This window comes from Corythoichthys intestinalis, chromosome 5 (genome assembly GCF_030265065.1).
Source record: "Corythoichthys intestinalis isolate RoL2023-P3 chromosome 5, ASM3026506v1, whole genome shotgun sequence".
NCBI classification, from domain to species: domain Eukaryota; kingdom Metazoa; phylum Chordata; class Actinopteri; order Syngnathiformes; family Syngnathidae; genus Corythoichthys; species Corythoichthys intestinalis.
The window spans coordinates 53,626,195-53,645,118 of NC_080399.1; the positions used below are offsets into that span (position 1 = coordinate 53,626,195).

The 18,924-nt window shown below is 37.7% G+C and overlaps 1 protein-coding gene across 5 annotated transcripts in view; it reads left to right on the top strand.

Moving 5' to 3' along the window:
- kiaa1549la (KIAA1549-like a) overlaps nt 1-18,924 on the top strand; it is a 220,515-nt gene that overhangs the window by 171,463 nt on the left and 30,128 nt on the right. For all 5 annotated transcript variants that reach the window (XM_057837451.1, XM_057837452.1, XM_057837453.1 and 2 more), the window contains 2 exons: nt 10,183-10,325; nt 18,400-18,524. In XM_057837451.1, the coding sequence (XP_057693434.1) occupies nt 10,183-10,325; nt 18,400-18,524 (268 nt within the window). The remainder of the gene's footprint in view (nt 1-10,182; nt 10,326-18,399; nt 18,525-18,924) is intronic.

The following is an 18,924-nucleotide window of genomic DNA, read 5'->3' on the forward strand; positions in this document are numbered from 1 at the left end:
AACTGAGCACATTATATAATGCAAATAAGGTTGCTTAAAAGTTGGTGGGGACAATTTGCGCATCCCGAAAAGTTGGGAGTATTTTGTCCCTTTTGTCCCTATGCAAACCTACGCCCTTGCTGTAACAGCATGCTTGTGTTTGCATTTATGTTGTCCAGGTATGTTATGAAAATAACGCTCTAATGGGCTCAACACACGGGAGGCGAAAATTGCCAAACCTCTTGCGGCGAAGCAGCACGCAATGTTCGTGGACGTGAAATTTTGCGCACGTGTACGTGCACACGTGGAGCCAGCAACATGATATAAGAAAATAGGAAACAGTTCTATTTCTAACACAGTCACCTGGCACTTCAACTAATCAGCAAGGGATTTATTGATCGACAAATCACCTGCGAGAACACTGGCCAACCCGGAACTCGACATCCACACGCCATACTTTGTCAACATGGAGGAGCCTATCATTTTAACTGTGCGATCAGCACATACTTTCTGATGCATTTTAACATGATTTACGGGACATAAAAAAAGCAGCATTATGAGAAGTTATTAGATGATGATATTCTCCATTGACCATCCTAGTTGTGAAGATGGGGTGGATTCAGACCAGTTTCTTTTTGTTATAATTCCAACAAAACCTTCTGCCTACGCATGGTTGCAATCGGAAAAGATTGGATATTTTAAAATTCCCTCCAAATTCATAGCCAATCAGAGACGAACGATGACACACAAGCAGAGGGCGGTGTGTGTCGCTTGCCGCAGCAGTCGTAAGTAATTTACATCCATCCACCAAAAACTTAAATGACATTTGGGCAAGTTGAAGGATAGAGCCTAACTAGTTCCTAGCCTCTAAATTTACACGTAATGTATGGACCATTGAGAGTGTTCAGATTATGTGGGAGGGTAATACAAAACCTAGAAAAAACACCGCAGCATTGGGAAAACATGAAAACACAAGAACATGGAATCTCTTCATTCTGTCACAATAACAACTTTATCATGCTGCCAGGTCAGATTTAGTCTCATGAAGCCCTGTTTTGATATGCCATCCATGAGCTTTACCAAGTAAAACTCAACATGCAGTAAGTGGATTTCAGTGCCCCTACTGAATATGCAACACAATTTGGAATTTGACTTTTCTGCACATACAGTGGGGCAAATAAGTATTTAGTCAACCACCAATTGGGCAAGTTCTCCTACTTAAAAAGATTAGAGAGGCCTGTAATTGTCAGGGAAGCTAATAAAAACCCTGGAGTCTGTGAGGAAAGGAAACAAAAAAGGATCACAGCAAATAGACACATAAACCAACAACAAGAAACAAAAAACATGGATTTTTAACAACATTAAAAGATCACATTTACAATGAGCGGGAATAAAGACGATATTAATACACGAGGGAATGGCAAAAAAGTGGAAACAATCATTATTAGGAGGCATGGTGATAGGGAGTAAAACAGCTGAAATGAAAGCAAACAACTATAAAGTAAAAGCAGACGTGGGAACAGTCAATACAGGACTAAAAATAAAGAAACTTGAAATAAACAACTAGGCATGACAGAAAGGTGACGAGTGCAGGGTGTACTTACTGTACCAAAATCAGTGACCTAATGCTGGTGTAAGTTTATGTGCTGAAATACACCGACCGATGATTCTGGTTAGATAGTCTGAGTTTCAGTCAATCTGAAATATTTTTCATCAATACAAAGAATGCAAGCTAAAAGTTTCTACTTTTTCCTTTACTAAAATACAACCCCACACGCTTCACCTTCGCTAGTGCTCTTTCCTACTGAAAATTGCGAATGAGATGCATTTTGCCTCCCTGCAGAAATGCAAATTGAAAAACATGCACACAAATCAGTCTCATATTTACACACCACTAAACGAAAATGCATCGGGGTGGGATTAGTTGTGCTTTGGCCCTCGAGGACAACAAACATGTATATTTATAACCTTGAATTTTGCCATGCCAGAGGGAGTGGAACAATGATGACCATAATCAGCTTAAGCAAAAAATGTAGGGAAGGCGTAGGCCTATATTTAGAGCTAATTAAAAATCTTCTAGCTAATTCTGTGATACTATTATATCAAGATGTTGGACTTCATCATGAATAGACATAGTATTAAATACTGGCACAGAAAGGCTTAATGCAAACAATTATATGCAGAGGTGGGTAGTGATGCGTTACATGTACTCCGTTACATTTACTTGAGTAACTTTTTAAGAAAAATTTTCTTTTTACATGAGTAGATTTGTGGATAAAAAATACTACTCTTACTCCGCTACTTGGGCTACACAAGATTCGTTACATTTATCCTCTTTATTTTACATTTTAGATTTATTTATTTTTTTGCCAGCGATGCCATTGCCAAGAGTAGCGCTACTAATTTCACAAATGACTCCATTACACCAATCAGATGCAAACTTGCCCTTCTATAACCACGCCAGCCTATTCAATCACGTGGTGTTTTTAAAACACTGTAAAAAATGAAGTATTTGACATAGAGCGCTGCCCTCAACATGACTCGAAAGCACAGATTTAAACCTCTCTTCCAGTTTTTATTTGGCACCAATTGACCACGGAAAACTGGATATATGATCCTTTTAATTTCATAATAGTAACTATGAAGGAGCTACAGTACTCACTATTCAATCTAGGAACTATTTTCTCCATTAGAGGGCAGGGCACTCGTGCTCTTAGGACGAATAAGGCTTCATTTCTGTCTTTTTTGTCTCTTTTTCCGGAATTCAATTATTATTATTATTGTTTTTTTGTATTTGGCCTAATGTGTTATGTCATAGGTTATTGTACAGTATCATTATAACCACAGTTCATATGATAAGTTTTTGCTGAGAGAAAAAAAAATACCATTGTTAAAAAAAAAAAAAAATCTAATAAAAATAAGAAATTACATAAATATGTTACTCATTATTTGACTATTCTTTTCACTGGATACTTTTTACTTGTACTTGAGTACATTTGTTGGATGGGTACTTTTACTAGAGTAATATTTTTTTGAAGTAATGCTAGTCTTACTTGAGTACAAACCTCGAAATAAGGGCTTGCCCATGAATTATGGCCCCCAATTCAGTGGTTCCACATTTTCCACCTTGGGCCGCAGGTTGTTTAATTTTGGTCTTCTGAAAAATGGTTGAAGTTTTTAAAATGAGTCACAATGTCAGATTGCAGGACTAAATGAAGACCACATAATTCTAAAGCCCAAATACAGTTGAACACCATTAGGGGCAATGTAGTTTGTTTCAAATTCAATTTGTTAACCCCCTGACTTCGTTTCCGTTTTAGCCGTATAGATTCTGTGTTATTAAATTACTTTTTTAAGCTTGGTTCTCTTCAGAGAATCCACTTGCATAAATACCTTTCATATCCATTCTAACCTATGCCATTTTAATCATGTAATTTTTCATTTATTTATAATTGTGTAAAAAAACACTCCATTTCATATAAATTTTGTGATATTTTGCTGCCGGCTACCAAACAGCAACGCTTAATTTCTTATTCAAATTAGGAAACATAGCAATCAGAACAAAGCTAATTTACAGTTCAAATAATAAGAATTTGACTCGTCTGCCTTTTTTCTGGGACCAACTAGATAACTTGAATAACACCCTAGGCATTTCTAACCAAAACTAAATTGCAAAAACAATAAAATTAAACATTTGTTCAAGGGTTTAGCATGGTACCTTTGACTGCAATTGCCATGGCTGATCTGGTTTCAGCCCTCTTGTTATGGACGCAGGTTGAAGAAATTTGTTTTATAATTAATTAACTGATTGAATAAAAAGTGTGCTATTTTGGCTTTTAAATAGTCAGTCAAACACAGGAGTGGGCCAACAGAACACACTGTATGATTCCAATGTAATATTTAATCAGGTAAACACAAGTTTGTCTCATTTTGTCGTTAAACACAGAAAAATCAATTGTTTCAGTAAGAAAGGTGAATAATTACTGTCAACCTTTTATAAATTGGATGGAAATTTACTTTAGGCTGCGTTCAGACTGTACGCATGCCTGATTCCAAGCGGATCCCTCCTCAAATCTGATTTTCTGGGCTGACTTTTCACACTATTTTTAGCGAGTGTCTAAATCAGATCTGAGCCCTTTCAGATTGGGCCACATTATAACGAAGGCATCAGGCAGCATAGAGTAACTTCACGAACAGTCAGAACCCATTTGGGTTGTTCAAACTGTGAAGCTTCTTGTCCATATTGAATATGAAACTACCTCCTGTATGTGGTTTCAATCCGCCTCCCAAAATCAGATTTCTGTGCTTTGTGATTTTTCAGACTACAATGGATCCATCTAGTTTCACTCTGGATGTACTAAAAATCTGATTTTGGCTGCCAGTCTGAACAAGGCCTTAGTAGATTACCTCCTCTATTAGCTTCATGAGGCACAAAAAGTGAGGGATAAGTTTTACAGCTAAATGACAATTGATTCAGTTGCTAGGCTTTCTGGCATGCATTGTATTTCTCCTTTTAAGCTGGCAGCACTTTGCTTTTGACCACATGATTTCAAATGTGACTACCCTTGTATTGACTGCTACACAGGCCACAGTGTGTGCATGTGTGTATTTGTCAGTGTGTTAGCCTTGCCTGCGGCACTTGATGTCTGATCTACAGAATATGTGCACATCACACCACCTGTAGACTAGATGTGCCTGTCACATTGTGTACCTATTGTGGTTTACATGGCTCAAGGCAGTGTGTGTCTGCGTATGCGTGAATGTGCTTGTGTACAGTATGTATTGTGCACTGTTCACAGTTCAAATGATCTAAAAAAAAAATCAAAAACAAATACATACAGTATAAAAGGTTTATTTACTTTACATAGTAGGCATCTCAGTAATTGATGCACTGTTAGTAATGTGTAAATTGGGGTTAGCCATACGATGTGTGTCAGTGCACCCACCCAAGAAAAAAAAAAATGTGGATTTTTTTTTTTTAAAGAAGTGGTATGATTAGTGAGGTTTTGTTATCATGCAAACAAGATTTATTATACAGTGCCTTGCAAAAGTATTCGGCCCCCTTGAATCTTGCAACCTTTCGCCACATTTCAGGCTTCAAACATAAATATATGAAATCCATTTTTTTGGTCAAGAATCAACAACAAGTGGGACACAATCGTGAAGTGGAACAACATTTATTGGATAATTTAAACTTTTTTAACAAATAAAAAACTGAAAAGTGGGGCGTGCAATATTATTCGGCCCCTTTACTTTCAGTGCAGCAAACTCACTCCAGAAGTTCAGTGAGGATCTCTGAATGATCCAATGTTGTCCTAAATGACCGATGATGATAAATAGAATCCACCTGTGTGTAATCAAGTCTCCGTATAAATGCACCTGCTCTGTGATAGTCTCAGGTTTCTGTTTAAAGTGCAGAGAGCGTTATGAAAACCAAGGAACACACCAGGCAGGTCCGAGATACTGTTGTGGAGAAGTTTAAAGCCGGATTTGGATACAAAAAGATTTCCCAAGCTTTAAACATCTCAAGGAGCACTGTGCAAGCCAACATATTGAAATGGAAGGAGCATCAGACCACTGCAAATCTACCAAGACCCGGCCGTCCTTCCAAACTTTCTTCTCAAACAAGGAGAAAACTGATCAGAGATGCAGCCAAGAGGCCCATGATCACTCTGGATGAACTGCAGAGATCTACAGCTGAGGTGGGAGAGTCTGTCCATAGGACAACAATCAGTCTTACACTGCACAAATCTGGCCTTTATGGAAGAGTGGCAAGAAGAAAGCCATTTCTCAAAGATATCCATAAAAAGTCTCGTTTAAAGTTTGCCACAAGCCACCTGGGAGACACACCAAACATGTGGAAGAAGGTGCTCTGGTCAGATGAAACCAAAATTGAACTTTTTGGCCACAATGCAAAACGATATGTTTGGCGTAAAAGCAACACAGCTCATCACCCTGAACACACCATCCCACTGTCAAACATGGTGGTGGCAGCATCATGGTTTGGGCCTGCTTTTCTTCAGCAGGGACAGGGAAGATGGTTAAAATTGACGGGAAGATGGATGCAGCCAAATACAGGAACATTCTGGAAGAAAACCTGTTGGTATCTGCACAAGACCTGAGACTGGGACGGAGATTTATCTTCCAACAGGACAATGATTCAAAACATAAAGCCAAATCTATAATGGAATGGTTAAAAAATAAACGTATCCAGGTGTTAGAATGGCCAAGTCAAAGTCCAGACCTGAATCCAATTGAGAATCTGTGGAAAGAGCTGAAGACTGCTGTTCACAAACACTCTCCATCCAACCTCACTGAGCTCGAGCTGTTTTGCAAGGAAGAATGGGCAAGAATGTCAGTCTCTCGATGTGCAAAACTGATAGAAACATACCCCAAGCGACTTGCAGCTGTAATTGGAGCAAAAGGTGGCGCTACAAAGTATTAACGCAAGGGGGCCGAATAATATTGCACGCCCCACTTTTCATTTTTTTATTTGTAAAAAAAAGTTTAAATTATCCAATAAATTTTGTTCCACTTCATGATTGTGTCCCACTTGTTGTTGATTCTTGACAAAAAATTAAAATTGTATATCTTTATGTTTGAAGCCTGAAATGTGGCGAAAGGTTGCAAGGTTCAAGGGGGCCGAATACTTTTGCAAGGCACTGTATTTAGTGGACTCCAAGTTGCACAGAAGTATAAGTCACATCAGCTAAAAAAATGAATGTAGAGTTTTGTTTTATGATGGATCAAAAAACAATCATTAGACATAGTAGTAATAAACTGGCGTCTGTTAACGTAACATATTAACTAGAGTTGTTGGATAATTACTTTTTAACCGGTATCCCAATATTGTCCAACACCAAAAATCTGATACTGATATCGATCCAATACCGATATATGCGGTCATGGACTTAACATACTGTATTGTTGGTAATTGTATTGTGATGCCGCACTGGATGCTTTACTAATCATGAATGTAGCAACTTCAAGGTTTGTTAAATAAATATTTTGTAAAAACTAAAAGAACAACTTCAACTAAAGTTATGGGAAAAAGTGCCTATATTACAACACTATATTCATTGTGGAAATCAAAATGGTGCAAACATCAGTTTTTTTTTGATCAAATGCAAGTGCAAACTACAAAATGATGCACTTATTCTGTCCTCAATGTGTGTGTGGGTACACAAATCGGCAGATAGCGAACAAAACAGGCTCTAAAGAGAAGTCAGACGCTTGTGTAAACTTAAATTGGTTCTACTGTGGTCATTTTTCTCTTGACAAGAGAACTGATACTTTTTTGTAAAACTGAGAACAACAAAATGTATCAATGATATGAAATAAAGTCACAAATTATAGCAAAGTACACACCAGTTGTCAATTTGAATAGCGACTGGTACTACAGCTTGCAAGCAATGAAATAATGTAACCACATTTCACCACTGTTGCAAACAAACTGAAATATACACATCGACAATACTATACATACAACACTCATGAATATATAATAAAATAATGTAACCACATTTCACCACTGTTGCAAACAAACTGAAATATACACATCGACAATACTATACATACAACACTCATGAATATAAAATAAATGAAGAATATAACTTACAAGTGATGCTTGTATAAGGCACAAAAAACATGGCGAGATGGCAAGAACGGCTATGGCCCATTGGCTGAAGACGTTAGTGCGTCCATTTAGCTCTCTCTATTTGAAATGAGCTAGTGTCTCCATATGATTACGTCAACAGAAAGTGCTGGAAATGATCAAAACTAATTATACCTAAGCGCCAGCAGGTGGAGACAAGACACCAGAAACACAGGCAGGCAATAAGTGGATGTGACCCATTGCCATAGACTTTTGGCCCATTACCGATAATGAAAAATCGATGTCGATATTATCCGATATAATTTTAAAATGCTTTTATCGGCCGTTTGGACAACTGTAATATGAACATTTATTCGGACAACAAGAGTCTAAACAACTTGTTTACCGACTCTCGCTCTCCCTCCAAATTACTATCAAATCTATTAAAGTCTTCCCCTTCAGTATTACGGTGGTATGAAAAAGTATCTGAACCTTTTGGAATTTCTCACATTCCTGCATGAAATCACCATCAAATGTGATCTGATCTTTGTCAAAATCACATAGATGAAAATACAGTGTCTGCTTTAATTAAACCAAACATTTATAGGTTTTCATATTTCATTGAGGATAGCATGCAAACAATGACGGAAGGGGAAAAAATAAGTAAGTGAACCCTCTGCCTAAGGAGACTTAAAGAGCGATTGAAACCAATTTTTACCAAACATTTTAAGTCTGGTGTCTGCCCAATCACTAATAAGTGGTTTAAAGCTTCCCTGCCCACTATATAACACACACCTGGTAAGAATTGTCTTGATGAGAAGCATTGTCTGATGTGCATCATGGCTCGGTCAAAAGAGCTGTCTGAAGACCTGTGATCAAGGATTGTTGATTTGTTTAAAGCTAGGAAAGGATTCAAAACCATCTCTAAAAGTCTGGATGTTCATCAATGGACTGACAGCGAAATTGTCTACAAATAGAGAGAGTTTGGCACTGTTGCTTCTCTCCCAAGGAGTGGCTGTCCACCAAAGATGACGCCAAGAGTTCAGCACAGAATACTCAGAGAGGTAAAAAAAAGAACCCTAGAGTGTCTGCTAAAGACTTGCAGAAATCTCTGAGACAGTCCAATATCTCTGTGCACACGTCAACTATATGTAAAACTATGGCCAAGAATGGTGTTCATGGGAGGACTCCACGGAGGAAGCCACTGCTGTCTAAAAAAAAAAAAAAAAACATTGTTGCTCATTTAATGTTCAGAAAAAGGCACTTGGACACTCCACAGGAAAAACAGAACAGCTCACCAACATCAACAACTCATCCCCATTGTGAAGCATGGTGGAGAGAGTGTCATGATTTGGGGCTGTTTTGCTTTCTCAGGGCCTGGACAACTTGCAATCATGAATGGAAAAATGAATTCAAAAGTTTATCAGGATGTTTTTTGCAGGAAATCCTGAGGCCGTCCATCAGACAGTTGAAGCTAAAAAGAGAATGGATGCTGCAACAAGACAATGATCCAAAACACAGAAGTAAATCAACTTCAGAATGGTTTCAGAAGAACAAAATACGCACTCTGGAGTGACCAAGTCGAAGTCCAGACTTGGACCCCATTGAGATGCTGTGGCATGACCTACGGGCAGCGATTCATGCCAGACATTCAGAAATCTGACCGAACTACAGCAGTTTAGTAGAGAAAAATGAGCCAAGATTAGTCCTGATCGATGTGCCAGACTACAGGAAGCGTCTGTTTGAAGTTATTGCTGCCAAGGGGGGGGGGCAAGAAATATTAAATGTGATTGTTCACTTACTTATTTTTCCCCATTTTGTGCATACTGTTCTCATTAAAATATGAAAACTATAAATGTTTGGGTGGTTTTGGTTAAAGCAGACAATGTTTTTTCATCTGTGTGATTTTGACAAAGATCAGATCACATTTGATGAAATTCCAAAAGTTTCAGATACCTTTTCATACCACTGTACTTCTGAACATCTCCACCAACTCTAGAAGAAGAGGGCACACGTAGAGCAACTTTCAGTGTGGAAAAAAACATGTATGTTATACCCCATAGCTCGCTGGTCCAGCCAAAATATGGGAAAAACAATGTGTGATTTATAGTCTGGTAAATAGTGGACTTTTATGCTGTATTAAAAATGAGGCGGGAAGATAAATTCTGAAATACACATCATTTCAGGGGGGTACTTTTTATAATATTGTGAAATCATTAAGTTCCTTTTCGAATTAATCATCTCTAGTTTAGAGCTCTTGCGACAAAATTATGCTATAAACAACAGCAGTGCTTATAGTTCCAATAAAAGGCCATAAACTGGGGGAAAACATGTCCAGGATAGTTTGCAATTGCGGTTAATTGTTCTCCATAAATCCTTTGCCGTCCGTTTTAATTTTCAATCATTGGGCTTGTGTGAATAACATTGAATAGAAACACTTTATCAAATATTTTGAATGAAACCTATATACAGTAAATGATCATTTATTGAATGTGTTTTTGAATTTTTATCCATGAAATGCTGTTCTGTCTGTGTGCTATACATGCTGAGACTAAATCCCTCACCTCCTCTGTCTCTCCTAACTCTCTGTGTTTCTATGGATACTACAGGCGGTTGCCAAGCGAGGATGGTTCAATGTCGAGTAACAGCTCCGGGAAGTTGAACGCCAGCAAGAGCTCCTCGGCTAGGAAGACAGCCACTGGCGGCAGCTGTAAGAATGGCAAGGATGATCTTCACAAAAGAAGTGCCAATGGTGAGAGGGAAGATCAAAGAAGGGAACTGACACAAAAGCTGTTAAACGTTAATGAGTAAATTAGGGGGGAAAACGATAAAGTATTCAACAAAAATGTGATGGCGAGGAAGTCTTCTTCACTAATATTTTTGTCCATGGCAGTGGGTTGTAAATTATACTACAATACAGTAATTACTTCATACACTGACCCATCTATTACAAACAAATTTGTCACACTTCTGTGGCCAACATTCAAATTTGATGACATCTTGCCCAAAGGATAATTTCTGTGACCTCATAAAGTGCATATGATCAAAACACAATTATGCATACAGTGACTCAGTCTCCGGCTGCATCATTCTGCTTAGTTGTATGTGATGACACACTCTGACAGCCATATCAGTAGAAATATTTTTACTTTCTCCTTCAAAAAAAACCAAGCCTTTATTGTTTTCTACATGGCCAGTTACAGTAAATACATGTTTGTGCCCTAGGTTACCTCTGAGAAATATAAAAGTAAAAGATGAAATAATTGTTTCACTGGGTGTTTTGATAAGTCAAAAGCCATACAAATACATACATCTATAATTCAAAACTGTTTCAGAGTGAACCGAAGCTGACATGGATTCCAGCTCAGCTGTGACCATGAATATTAGTAGCAATGGGAGATTGACCACTTTAAGAATGCTTGTTCAGTTTTCGATTTGCAGTTTTAGCAGACAATAGTTGACAATTTGTTTTGTATGGAATCCAAAATGGTCAAAAATGGAATAAATAAAAACATTTTGAAATAAATACCATTTTGATAAAAAAACAAAACAAAAAAAAACAGACACATTGTTTAATATGGCCCTCAAATTTTAAAATAAGGTTATATAATTATGAAAAATATTTTACAAGATAAAAAGCATTTTTCACCAAGTACTTTTTTTATTTCATAATGCCTTTTTCCACAATAGCCTTTTTGTTTCATAATGTTGTTTTTCAGCACAATGAGATTTTACAAGATAGCATTTTTTTACAAGTAATTTTTCTCAAAATGTCTTTTTCCACAATTGCCTTTTTATTCGATAATGTCCTTTTTCAGCACGACATTTACAAGATAGCATTTTTTACAAAGTAATTTTTCTCAAAAAGTCTTTTTCCACAATTGCCTTTTTATTTCATAATGCCGATTTTCAACACAATTAATTGTCTTCTGTCAGATACATAAACCGGAGTCAGTTAAGTGATTGGCTGGATCGTGGAGTAAGCATTTAGAGTTGTTAGCTAATGACTTAACCAATATTGTCCAACTCCAAAAATCTGATACCGATATCAAACCGATACCGACATATGCAATTGTGGGCTTAACATTTTATGGCTAATTGTATTATGATGCCCCACATTGCCCAACATGACATTTTACAATTTAAGGGCCATATTATTCAGTTTGTCAGTTATTTATCAAAATGGTATTTATTTCAAAGTGTTGTTTCTTATTTAACCTTTTTGGAGTTTCTTACTTTCTAAGTATGTTTACTTTACTGGACAGAGGTGGGTAGTAACGCGTTACATGTACTCCATTACATTAACTTTTTGAGAAAAATGTACTTCTAAGAGTAGTTTTACTAAGCTGTACTTTTTACTTTTACTTGAGTAGATTTGTGCAGAAAAATGCGACTCATACTCTGCTACTTTGGGCTACACAAGAGTCGTTACATTTCTCCTCTTTATACTACATATTAGATTTATTTATTTTTTACCAGGGATACTAAGAGTAGCTCTACCAATTTCACCAATGAGACGTCGCAACAATAATCACATGACTCCATTATACCAATCAGACGCAAGCTTGCCGTTCTTTGTTCACGCCAGCCTTTTCAATCATGTGGTGTCTTTAAAGCACCGTAAAAAATGAAGTATTTGACATAGAGCGCCCTGAACATGACTCGAAAGCGCAGATTTTAACCTCTCTCCCAGTTTTTATTTGGCACCGACTGACCACGGAAAACCGGAGATATGATCTTTTTAAATTCATAATAGTGATTATGAAGAAACTCAAGGAACTATTTTCTACACCACATGCTCTTTGGACAAAAAATGCTTCATTTATATAATCTTTTTTTCCTTTTTTTTTTTTTTTTTTTTTTTGTATTTATTTGGCTTAATGTGGTTGTGTAATTGGTTTTTGTACAGTATCATCATAACAACAATTCATATAGATAACTTTGTGCTCAGAAAAAAAAAAAAAAAAAATCAAACAAAAATGTAAGCTTTTACTCACAATGTTACTCATTACTTGAGTATACCAGGTTTCACCAAATACTTTTTTACTTGAGTACATTTTTTGAGATGATCTTGTGCCAATAGTTGCAACTTTGATTCTGTACCATTATATTTTCATTGTTCTGATCGTCATCCTCTCTTTTGAGGCCTTTCTTAGATGTGCTACACAAATAAAGGGTTTTCTAAACTTAAACACACATAATGATAAAAAGAAAATCAGGCAATTAACAGTTTTTGTCATATTCCGTGTGGTGTGCTGCAATGATTTCAACACAGCACATCACACAGATTCAGTTCCACCACCGTAGTGTGGGTGAGGTATGAGTAAAGTTTACTTTTGAAAGGCTGTCATTGTAACATTGCAATACCCTTTAAAATTCATATTTTTATTTTATATTTTAAAACTAAATGTTGGATGAACATAGACAGGTAAAGTAATGTTTAGCAATTGCAATCTACAATAGTTGTCTCAAGAAATATTGGAAACATTTAAATAGTACTGGTGTTTGTATTTCATATTTGTCAACAAGCAGTCAGTGAATGACTAATCATAGTCATTCTCGTTCAAACAGCAGAGGGTATGTAGTGTTTTTCTCATTTTTAGAATAATGTAAACTAGAGTTTTGACAAAAATATTCTACTGAATATTCATTCATGAAGAGAAGAGATACAGTATGAGCGTATCGATAGCAAGCTCCTCAATCGATACAAAATCCGCAAGTAATATATATTACAATTATAATTCATAATTCTTAATTGGAGGTAGACAAATTTAGTGAGCTATGACTGTCTTTAAGCATTATACCATAATTAACTTAAAATTGATGACACTACACTATAGTCTACTACTAGGGGTGTAACGATACACACGTCACGGTTCGGTACGTACCTCGGTACAGGGGTCACAGTTCGGTACAACATTCATTCATTCATCTTCGGAACCGCTTATCCTCACAAGGGTCACAGGGCTGCTGGAGCCTATCCCTGCCAACAACGGGCCAGAGGCAATGTACACACTGAACTGGTTGCCATCCCAGTGGCAGGGCGGATTCGGTACCACAGGAAAAACAAAAAGGATTTTTTTAAAATCACAGCATGTGAAAGCTCAAGCTTGAATACATTAAACTTGTGAATTTGTCTTTTTTTGGTTCTAACAATCTTTAATTCACCGTTTATTTGATAAAATGGACAACACACCTTTTTTTGTGGGAATCAACTGAGGTAAAAGTTAAACTCAGGTTGCACTGGCCATCTGGCAACCTTGGTAACTTTTTTATAAAAATTGAGTACTATAATTTTCAATGTTGGATAACACACAGTTACCTGTAAACCATTTTTAGTGAACATACACTCCGGTATAAGATTTTTATGACCTACAATAAAATAAAAAGTGCAAATACTGTAGTTCCAAAACTGAAAACTTGAAATAGTGCAAATATAAATACTCAATGTTTCAATTCCTTTAACCTTGGACCCTGATATGAAAATATAAAATAGACCTCAAAAGGTTTAATACTGCCAGGGGCACTGGAAGTCACTCACAGCAGGGAGTGCTGAGGATCTTTTTTTAGTGTTTCCCATCCAAAAACAGCTGTTTCGTTCCAAATTTGTCATGCTTGCGCGTTTTCTCCATGCAAGGTGTGCACAATGGCAGTACAGATGCATGTTGGATAGTTTATGTACTACTACTGGGTTTCTACAAAGACGGCGTTCTATTTTAAACACAATGTGTGTTGGTGTTTTGTATTGGAAATAAAAGCGCCCGTGTATTATAATGCAAATCCCCGCAGCTAGACAACGGAATGACAAACAAACACATTTGAAAACTAAAAGGTCCAATAAGCCTTGGTTTAACACTCCCTTTTCACAACACTCAAATAAATTGGGCAGAAATATCCAACAGCGCTCTGCACTGCGGCAGCTCAGCAGCGACAACAAAAAATAATACGGCTACAACGCAAGCTATTTGAATTATTCCACAGTCTAAATCTACAGCTAACTTTTCCTCGCTGGTCACTATTATAAATGATCATAATCACTTCCTTTTTTAACCTCGAACTGAGTTTGAGAAAATTTAGCTGTTTTTGTAAATAAAAGATAACTAGTTCGTTTTTGCACCGTTAACGCCTCCTGTCCCAGCAGTTAACTTTTCCTTTCCATTAGCGCCTTATAACGTATTCACTGTCTGACTGTGTGCACTGAACCGGGATGCCTGGACCGTGACGGGACCACTTCAAATACTTTTACACTGTTATCTACTACGACACTATAGTCTGCTATAAAAATATATATTCAGGTTGCATTGCTTTTTTCCAATATGATTTACATTTTTCTACAGCTCACATTGTTACTCTCCTAACCTTAGCCGCCTCTGATGTTAAGTGCAAAAGGACCCACAAACATAATGGCTGGTATAGTTGTCGACAGTATGAATTGTATTTCAGTCGGCTTGAGGTTGACTCGATGGCAGACTGTTTTAGTCCTGCAGTAAAGCTGTCCGCCCAACGATGTCAGGCAATGAGTCATCTGAGTCTGAGTATACAACACATCGCTGTCCATCTGGCTCTTCCCGCAATAACGTGCACTCATACAGATAAAGGGAAAGACAAAGTTTGGTATAAATGATCTTCATGTGAAAAATCTTTGGTTTAAGAATCTAAATATGCAAATCACGGATTTCTTAGAACTATGACAACGGAGAAAATAATGTTGAAACATGACACAGCTCAAAGAAGCTTCCATTTTGGGTCGATATAATCGTCAATTATACCCACGTTTTATGAGCTGGAGGTAACTTACAGACTGCCATTCACGATGTGTCCGAAAGACAGAGAAGAGGCAAAATATTATGGTGGATGAAGTTCTTAACTCAGATAGTTCAAGTGATGAATCTTTCTCAAGTCTTGTGTTGGAAAGCCAGAGACTTCTGCGGGCTGTACGTTAACACACTGAGCCAAGCCAACCATTGGATCCAATGGGCGACCAAGAAATCAATGTTGGATGAATCTTTTATCATACTTATATTACACACTGTTACAGATCAGGAGCAAATAATTGGATTGCTGTGCACTCTTCACCTTAGGCTACAACATTAGCAGACACTGTTAGCGTTCCTCGGAACATGCTGTTCATACAGCCAAAAACTGAACACTGTTGCATCCTGGCATGGTCTTCTCCCATTTTTTTTTTTTTTTTTTTTTAAACTTTGACTCCCATGTAGGCAACTTTGCATTTACAATAACCTAGGACACTAAATGAAATTATTTCTCTATTTTATTAGAAATAATATAAACAAGATTATTTGTGCTGGAATCCACTTAAACAAAACCTTGTCTTTCCCCTCAATACTAGTAAGTTCAAATCCAGAAAACATTCAAAAACATGCAGAGCCGTGGTTTTAAATTAATTATCATCTAAGAGTGTACATGGTGTTCCAAAATGTTTGACCCCATTTCGTAGGCCAATAATTTTGACAATTTTTGTTGGAATGACCTCAAATTTTCACGGCTTGTGTAGAAACGTTTCAAGGTTTTGTGTGGAACATTTGGCATTTCTTTCTTTTCAGGTTAAGAAATGCCATTCACTTCAAAAGAAAAGGCATTTTGATAAGGCATTTTGCAGGCGGCGCTCGTATTGAACCTTTATGAAAATCTGTCATAGGGTCAACAAATATTTGTACTTTTCTTTATAAATTTAACAACTAAAATGTATGACCTTCAACATAAAGTGAATGTAGTTTCATTAAGATCAATCAAGTAGTTTCCGAGATATGGGCATTTAGAATGGGGTCAACCATTTTTGAACACCCTGTATATTAGTCTGACCACTCTGACATCACAGCTCATCATACCATTTTTTTTTTTTACCAAGGTGCCTTTTCATAGAGGCAGGAAAATTAGGAACTACCCAGGGCAGACTGTCCACTAGACTGGTGCCATTCAATTGATCACAGGTCACACAGATGTCTATTCACACTCCCAGTGGCAGTAACAATAACTGATTGGGAATAAATCCCATGGTTGCTGTAAATTAGGCTAAATTCATATGGCAGGTCCTAATGCACGAATCCAATTTTTTTGTGTTTTTCTAACTCGAGTGAGGCATTCACTTGACGGTTTGAACATGACAAGTCGCATAGAAGTGGACCATTTCAAATCCGATCTGGGTCACTTTGGCTACGTTCATACTACAGGTCTTAATGCATGAATCCGATTTTTTCGTGTTTTTCCGACTCGAGTGAGGCATTAACTTGACGGTCTGAACGTGACTAGTCGCATAGAACTGGACCATTTCAAATCCGATCTGGCTCACATTCGTATGTGGTTCAAATCCGATCTGGGCCACATTTTTCCAGAATGTCGCGGCGGTCTGTACTGTCAAGTCTCCCAAATTGGAATCTATGCAGCAATTACGTCATCAAAGTGCGAGAGAGACGCTACTGTAGTGGTGCGGCTGTGCGTTATTAGCGCCTAGCTTGCATTGAACACGGATTTTGGGGAAGGGTCGGGCTTGACAACAGTCATTTAAAAAAATAAAAATGGGTTAAGGATAAGCCTGAGAATGATCGGTTTTCTCTCTGCTCTATATGAGCAATATTTCAACATTGCTTACACAGCCGAGTGTGTATGACATGCACGGACAGTGCATGCATGCTATCGATCTATATAAACTTTGAATATAAGCCTAAACGGGGATTATTTATGTCTGTTATTTGTGTCCTCTTTTTGAAAAGCAAAATATGATATCCCTGGAATGACCGATGACAGCCAGCATGTGTGGTCATTTGTTTTGATGCTTGTGCGCATGTGGGTCCTCTTGCTCAGCACGTGTCGGACTGCGACTTAGTGCGCATGCGTAATACTTGAATGGTCTCAATGGACAAAGGCAGTCTGAATGGGCACGCCAAAAAAACAGATATGACAAAAAATTGGATTTGTGCATTAAGACCTGTAGTATGAACCTAGCCTTTCATATGTGGTTTAAATCTGATCTGGGCCACATTTTTCCAGAATGTGGCGGCGGTCTGAACTGTCAAGTCCCCCAAATCGGAATTCATGCAGAAATTACGTCAGCAAAGACTCGGAGTGGCAGGCAGGACGGCAGTGATTTAGCTGTGCATTAGCGTTAACGCCTAGCTTGAACTCTGCTTTTACACAGGAGGCGGGCTTGACCACAGTCATAAAAAAATAAAAGTATAAGCCTGATAATGCTCATTTTTCTTCCCATGCACCAAATGAGCAATATTTAACTATTGCATACATGGCCGTGAGTCGGGGCAAACTGCTCATATGTGTGTGCGTTATGCACGCACAGTGCCTGCGTTTATCATTCCATATAAACTTAAAATATATAAATAAACAGTGATTATTAATGTCTGGTATTTGTGTCCTCTTTCTGGAAATCAAAATATCACCCTGGAATGACATACAGTCCATGTGTATTTATTTGTTTTGATGCTTCTGTGCATGCGGGTCTGTTTGCTCAGCGCGTGTCAGACTGCGAGTTAGTGTGCATGCGTAATACTTGAAAGGGCTCAATGGACGAAGGCAGTCTGAATGGGCACGCCAGAATATATATACGACAAAAAAATCGGAATTGTGCATTAAGACATTCAGTATGAACCTAGCCTTATGCCAGCATGACTAATTTGGGCTTTAACTATACATGCACGATGTACACTTCATATGTTCTGGTTTTAAAGCTAAGCTATAACTATTATTAAACACAGAGAAGTTGAAGCATAAAAAATATGCCAACATTTGCTATCTTTCTGACTGTAACATCAGTTGCCTGTAGGGACAGCTAACCTTCATCTTCTTCTTCACAGACCCATATGATGATCATACAAGCTCTCTACGGCTCATCACCATCAAACCCATGACAGCTCAGCCAACTTATTCTTACCCCTCAACCTCCTCTCACAGCCAAGACTCTGTGATCCCGAATGGCGAGGCAAGTCAACACACATGCGCATGCATGCATTAAACGCACGCGGACAAACGCGCACACGCAAGCACCTCCAAACAAATACACAAACATACACACTTTATCGAGGAAAAATGCAGATCCATGACCTAAACCCCATCAAATAACTCTCCCATTTTATTTTCATGGGCTCTCAGGCCAAATATAAATACACCACAGACCTGAATTTGACAGACGCAAGAGTCTCGTTACTAGGGATGTCCCGATCGCATATTTTTGCACCAGAGTCTAAGTCACCTGATTTTTAGAATCCGCTGATACCGAGTCCCGATCCGATACTGAACAAAAGTTCCAAACATGCAACTGTCCCACCGTGCCGCCTTCATAATGTTTTTAAACAAGAATAATGTAAAAAAATGCTTGTCTT